The sequence below is a fragment of the Neopsephotus bourkii genome, unplaced genomic scaffold (genome assembly GCF_033783945.1).
Source record: "Neopsephotus bourkii isolate Nb327-2 ecotype Australia unplaced genomic scaffold, CSIRO-AGI_Nbou_v1 NB_1363, whole genome shotgun sequence".
Lineage (NCBI taxonomy): Eukaryota > Metazoa > Chordata > Aves > Psittaciformes > Psittacidae > Neopsephotus > Neopsephotus bourkii.
This window is the reverse complement of record NW_026901842.1, coordinates 190,568-197,500: the sequence shown is the minus strand read 5'-3', so window position 1 is coordinate 197,500 and position 6,933 is coordinate 190,568. Positions and strand designations below refer to the sequence as shown.

At 65.7% G+C, this 6,933-nt stretch overlaps 1 protein-coding gene across 1 annotated transcript in view; it reads right to left on the bottom strand.

The window, feature by feature from the left end:
- Positions 1 to 6,507, bottom strand: part of USP43 (ubiquitin specific peptidase 43) — a 16,271-nt gene extending 9,764 nt beyond the window's left edge. Inside the window, exons 1-2 of the mRNA XM_061366882.1 lie at positions 6,233 to 6,507; positions 3,690 to 3,830 (exon numbers count right to left, since the gene is read on the bottom strand). Of these exons, the coding sequence (XP_061222866.1) occupies positions 3,690 to 3,830; positions 6,233 to 6,403 (312 nt within the window). The 5' untranslated portion in view covers positions 6,404 to 6,507. The remainder of the gene's footprint in view (positions 1 to 3,689; positions 3,831 to 6,232) is intronic.
- Between the last annotated feature and the right edge of the window lie 426 nt (positions 6,508 to 6,933).

The following is a 6,933-nucleotide window of genomic DNA, read 5'->3' as shown; positions in this document are numbered from 1 at the left end:
TCCGTGTGTCTGTGTGCATGTCTGTGTATGACAGGAGCCCTGGAGTGGGTGTTTATGCTCCTGCCCAGGCCTTCCCCCCGAGGCGAATGTGACAGGGAGCAAATGAACCACATGCAAATCCCCAGGGTCCCGGAGCCAACAACAGCCCCCCTGGTGCAGTGCTCCTCAGGAATGGCCCCTGGCACAGCACCCGGCACAGCATCCAGCACCCAGCACAGCACCCAGCACCCAGCACAGCACCCAGCACGGCACCCAGCACAGCACCCAGCACAGCACCCAGCACGGCACCCAGCACCCAGCACAGCACCCAGCACAGCACCCAGCACAGCACCCAGCACAGCACCCAGCACGGCACCCAGCACCCAGCACAGCACCCAGCACCCAGCACCCAGCACACCCAGCACAGCACCCAGCACGGCACCCAGCACCACACGCACCCAGCACAGCACCCAGCACACCCAGCACGCACCCACCCAGACAGCACCCAGCACACACCCACACACACCCAACCACCACACCACACACCCCACACACCCACACCCAGCACAGCACTCAGCACAGCACCCAGCACCCAGCACAGCACCCAGCACAGCACCCACTGGCACCCAGCACAGCACAGCACCCAGCACAGCACCCAGCACAGCACCCAGCACCCAGCACGGCACCCAGCACAGCACCCAGCACCCAGCACAGCACCCAGTACCCAGCACAGCACCCAGCACAGCACCCAGCACCCAGCACAGCACCCAGCACCCAGCACAGCACCCAGCACAGCACCCAGCACGGCACCCAGCACAGCACCCAGCACCCAGCATGGCACCCAGCACAGCACCCAGCACAGCACCCAGCATGGCACCCAGCACCCAGCACAGCACCCAGCACAGCACTCAGCACAGCACCCAGCACGCAGCACGGCACCCAGCACAGCACCCAGCACCCAGCACGGCACCCAGCACGGCACCCAGCACAGCACCCAGCACGGCACCCAGCACCCAGCACAGCACCCAGCACCCAGCACAGCACCCAGCACAGCACCCAGCACGGCACCCAGCACAGCACCCAGCACCCAGCACAGCACCCAGCACAGCACCCAGCACCCAGCATGGCACCCAGCACAGCACCCAGCACCCAGCACAGCACCCAGCACAGCACCCAGCACCCAGCACAGCACCCTGCACAGCACCCAGCACGGCACCCAGCACAGCACCCAGCACCCAGCACAGCACCCAGCACAGCACCCAGCACGGCACCCAGCACGGCACCCAGCACGGCACCCAGCACGGCACCCAGCACAGCACCCAGCACGGCACCCAGCACCCACACCCGCCAGCACAGCACCCAGCCGCACGCACCAGCACCAGCCGCACCCAGCATGGCACCCAGCATGGCACCCAGAATGGCACCCACCACGGCACCAAGCACCCAGCACAGCACCCAGCACCCAGCACAGCATCCAGCACAGCACCCAGCATGGCACCCAGAACGGCACCCAGCACGACACCCAGCACCCAGCACAGCACGCAGCACAGCACCCAGCACCCAGCACAGCACCCAGCACAGCACCCAGCACGGCACCCAGCACGGCACCCAGCACAGCACCCAGCACCCAGCACAGCACCCAGCACCCAGCACAGCACCCAGCACAGCACCCAGCACAGCACCCAGCACGGCACCCAGCACAGCACCCAGCACAGCACCCAGCACCCAGCACCCAGCACAGCACCCGGCACCCAGCACACAGCACCTGGTACCCAGCATGGCACCCAGCTCAGGCACAAGACCCAGCCCACCACCGCACACAAGCCCATGGGCCAGACGCTGCCTCGGGGCGGGTTAGGAGCTGCACAGGGGAGCCCTCTCCATGCCCCCTGCTCGGTGCGTGAGGACCTGAGGCACGGGCTCTGCTCCCCCTTCCTTCGCAGGCACTGCCAGGGAGGTCAGTGCTGGCAGAGCTCCGCCACTCGCTGCTGGGGCCAGCACCGGATGCTGCTCTGTCCTGAGGAGAGGCAAGAACCCAGGAAGGGAGGCAGCTGCCTTTACTCAACTTGGAGTATGGATCCTGCAGGCAAGATGTGCCCCAGGGACCTCAAGAAGAGCCAAGCCCTCTGCTCTGCTCCCTAGGGAAGGGAGATGCTGGGATGCAACCACGTTACACAGCTAAACCTGCCTGGTTAGGTGACACCCCCCTGCCTGCATCCTGCCCTCTCCCTGCCTGCATCCTGCCCTCTGCCTGCCTCCTGCCATTTCGCTTTCTGCATCCTGCCATCTCCCTGCTCATTTGCTGCCCTCTGAACCACAGGAAGCCCTGTCCCCACACAGAGGGCAGAAGCCACCAACTTCACCCTCTGCTATGGCCATACAGAGCTCAATGGCAGAAGAGCAGTTGCAGAAAGGAGCCTGGTTTGTGGTAAGATGGGGAGGTTTTGTCGTTGTGGTTAAGACTGAAAATCAATGTGGTATTTGGCTGCGAGGTGAATTTTCCTTGTGCCATCTGCTGGCACTGGGTCCTGCTGAGCCTGACATATCCTTATGGGTTGCCTGGGGCCAGGGTCCATCTGGTGGAGCAGGAGGGGATCTGGACAGCATCTGTGCTGCAGGTGGCCCTCAAATCTCCTCCAAACCCAAAGGGATGCCTCCACCTCCAGCCCTCCCGGCAGCCAAGAGAGGTGCCCTGGGTATTGCCACGGCACCACTTGAAACGCCAGCAGCCACAGCCACGGCATGGACTGGCATCTCCAGAGGCTCTGAAGACGGGCACCACATCTGAACTGTGCCACATGCGACAGAGCTGTGCCCACACAAGGCTGGAGGCCAGACCTGCACCCCTCGGCTACAGCCACAGTGATGCCCCAAGCTGGGGACAGGGAGGATAAAGATGCTCCCAGGACCACTGTGCCCAACTGGGACAACCCAGTGCTGAGCCAAGCCACTGTGGCAAACCTGGCTGCACAAATCCATCTGCTGCAACAGGCAGGGCCCCGGCAGGGGGGGACCAGGCAAGGAGCAGGCAGGGTGCAGGGAGGGAGCAGGGAGGGACCAGGCAAGGAGCAGGCAGGGTGCAGGCAGGGAGCAGGGAGGGAGCAGGCAAGGAGCAGGCAGGGTGCAGGCAGGGAGCAGGGAGGGAGCAGGGAGGGAGAAGGGAGGGAGCAGGCAGGGAGCAGGGAGGGAGCAGGCAGGGAGCAGGCAAGGAGCAGGCAGGGTGCAGGCAGGGAGCAGGGAGGGAGCAGGGAGGGAGAAGGGAGGGAGCAGGCAGGGCCAGGGTGACAGCATGAGTGCAGATGGATGGAAGAAGACCTAATTCTCCATTGTGCCAGCAGCAAAGTCGCCGACCACTGTAATTACAGCAGGCTTAGCTGGTGGGGGGGGCCTGGGAGGGGCCGGATCTCCTCCTGATGGAGCAACCCCAAGAACCAGGGTGCGCATCCAAACAGCGCTCTCAGCTGGACGGGCTTCACGTTCTCCCAGCACCACAACCACCCCACCCAGCCCTGCAGCACCAGCATCCCGCCATCCCCCGAGCATCTTTGGCACCAGCCAAACTACATCACCTGCACCCCATCCCACACCGGGGTGAGGGGGACACCTCCAGCCCTCTCCCTCCCCGGACATCCCAGCTACCCTGGTCCCAGACCTGGCACGGATCCCCTCCCCATGCCAGGGTGTGAGAACCCCCCGGCGGGGTCACCCACCTGCTCAGAGACACGGGTCTGTGGGGCCAGGGAGGCGGCACCCAGGTCCTCGTGCATGCGGTCCAGCAGCCAGAGCAGGAACTCCAGGGCGTCGTGCTGTGCGTTGCCCCGAAACTGGGCGCTGTGCTTGGAGACGATGCTCTGCAAGAGACAGGCCGGGAGGGCGCTGAGCCCGGTTTGGTAACACCCACCCCAAAATCCCACCCCTGCAACAGTGTCTGCCCCCATCCCCGGGGACAGCAGAGCAGTGAGGACACTGGCACAAGCAGCCAAAAGAACGGCTCCATGGCCCATCACTGTGGTGTGCCAGCTTTCAGCTGCTGGGATGCCCCCAGGAGGGGACAGGGCACACCCCAACAAAGCCCATATGGGCAAGTCCATCCCATGGGGACTCACCAGCAGCACCTGCCCCATGTGCTCTGAAGGCATTAACTCAGTGTAACAGCCAGAGGAAGGCAATTCCCAGTGCTGGGATGCCCCTGCAGGCAGCAGCTCTCCCCCAGGCCCTGCCTGCACATGCTGCCCCATCACTGGCAGGCAGCTGCCTCCCATGCCAGGCTCTGCCCCTCCACTCCAAGCCCCCCTGCCTGGCACTGCCCTCTGATCACCCCCTCTCACCCTTGCCCCCAGCATTTTGGCTAATTTGGCATTACGTTTGCTGTTAGGTAACTGTTTGCTGTTAGCAAACTAACAGTTTGCTGTTAGGTACCTACCTAATGGAAGGTACCCCCTTGCCAAGGGACATAGTGGGAATCACAGGCTGGTTTTGGTTGAAGGGACCTTAAAGCTCATTCAGTTGGAATCCCTTCCATGTGCAGGGACACCTTCCACTAGAGCAGGTCACTCCAGGCCATAGGGTCAAGGATGCTGTGGGGCCAAGGATGCTGTGGGGCTGTAGTAGTACCCAAGGAGGATATGCCCATCGGGTGCCATCAGGCCACCACACCAGTGCTGAAGCCGGCTCCCTCGCTGAGCCAGCCGAGGCCCCAGGGGCGCTTGTGCCTGCGGTGCAGGTGGCCCTGGGGGATGCGCCACCCGCCGATGCCAGGGTGCCACCAGCACCAGAGCTGTGCCACCAGCTCCCGGGGGAGCAGCGTGAGCCAGGTGGGTCCCCGACTCCAAACCCCAGATGCACGGGGCTGGGGGTGCAGGAAGCACCCCGAAAGGCAGAGCTGCGGATTGCCAGGGCTCAGCTCCAAGCCTGGTGTAGCGGTGGCTGCTCAGAGCCAGGAAAGGGCAATTTTAGGAGCTCAGTCCCAAGACCAGCACTGGGAGGGAGAAACACAGCACATCCCCGTGGCTTTTAACCAGCTGACAGTTAAATCCCAACCATCCATGCTGGGACTCAGACCTCCAGCACGGGCAGGAAACACCCTGAGCCAAGGCCCCCTCCAGCCCACCCTTAGTGGCACAAGCATCCCGGTACAAGCAGAGGGAGCGATGTCACCGCGGGTGAGCTTAAAGCAAAATGAGTCAGACTCCACTCTGAGTTTTAAAATCTTCTTTAGGCAGATTTAGGAAGAAAAACAACAGCATGGAAATGCACAGAAGATGCAGACAGCACCCGGAGAGAGGAGACCCAAGGGGGAGGCTGGAAGTTTGAGGGTTCGTTCGGCTTTGTGCCTAAGGAATGTGTGTGTTCGGGAACCGAGGGCATGGAAACGCTGCACCCAGCACTGCAAGAGCTCATTACTTGGCTACAAGAAACTGAAAGGCAACACTCTCCCACGGGCAGGTCCCTTGGGAAAGGCAGTGCAGGGCAGCGGGTATCCCAGAACCAGCCTGGCTGCAGGAAACCCCAACCCGGGAAGGAGCCTGGCTCCCCGGTGGCTCCTCCAAGCACTTCGCAAATGCACTAGCAGCGGAACTGCAGCAGCGGGGCCCTGCTGAGCTGTCACCAGTGGACACACGTCCCTCAGCGTGGGGAGCTGCGACGCCGGGGTCACAGCACTGCCCTGTCCCTATCCCCATGCTGGGCACAAGCCTGCAGAGCGCTGATACACACCCAGCAGGGATGTGATGCACTCACCGACGGGGCCTGAGGCCACTGCGTTAGGCTCCTGGGGCACCTTCCCGCCTTGCCCCACCACCAGAGCCAGCATCCTGCTCGCCCTTATGGCTCTGAGGGGTTGGAGCTCACCCGGCCAAGGGAGCGCAGAGCTGAAGCGAGGGGCAGCCCAGGCGGAGGTGGGTGACAGCAGCAGGGCACGGGCAGCCGATGGAGCAGGGCGGGAGGTCCATGGGGAAGATGAGGCAGGGGAGTGGGTGCTTTGAGCAGGGGATGCTGGTGGCTCCTGTGAGCTGGGGCGCTGGCAGGTGATGGGAGCGGGTGGGTGCTGGAAGATGCTGATGGTGGCAGCGAGTCCTGTGAGCTGGGAGCGCCAGTGGGTGCTGCGGGCTGGAAGGGGCGCTGGTGGGTGCTGGCAGTGCCAGTGGGTGCCGAGAGCGGGGTGATGCTGACAGGTCCTGTGAGCTGGGCTCCCGCCGGGGTGCGCAGGGCAAAGCCCGAGGCCGCGGAGACGGGCGCGCCGGCGGGGCCGTACCTTGAACTCTGCGGAGAGCTGCGGTGTATAGTCGCGGGTCCAGAGGGCGCGGACCAGGGCCGCCAGCCGGTGGGTCACCTCGGCGCGGGCCCCGCGGGCGCGGTAGCGGCCCAGCGCCAGGAGCTCTGCGAGCGGGGCCGTGTTGCTGAGGCACTGCACCACCGCGTTCATGAAGCACGTGTTGCCCAGGTTCCGCAGCCCCTGCGCGCCCGGCGGCCGCTCCCCGCCGCCCCCCGGGGCCGCCCCCCCTGGCAGCCGCCGCCGCCGCTCGCCCCCGGGGCCGCCCCCCCGGAATCCGCCCTCGTCGTCCTCGGGCGCGGCTCGTTGCGGCCCGCGGCCCCCGGCCAGGCGCGCCCAGGTGCGGAGCAGCCGCCCCGCCAGGCAGCCCAGCGAGCGCAGCCCCCGCCGCCGCCCCGCCGGGCTCCCGCCGCCGCCACCGCCTCCCCTCCGCCGCCCGGCCCCGCTCCGCGCCGCTGCCGCGCTCATGGCTCCCGAGCGCCGCCCGCTCCCAGCCCCGCCGCGGCGCGCATGGCCCCGAGCGAGCGCTGCTCCCCCCGCCGCCGGTGCCGGAGCAGGAGCGGGGCCGAAGGGGCCGGGCGGGAGGTTTTGTACGGGGCGGCTCCTCCCCCGGGCTGGGTCTGCGAGCGGGGAGAGGGAAAGGAGCCGGGAGGAGGAGGAGGAGGAGCGGGGCCTGGGCGGGC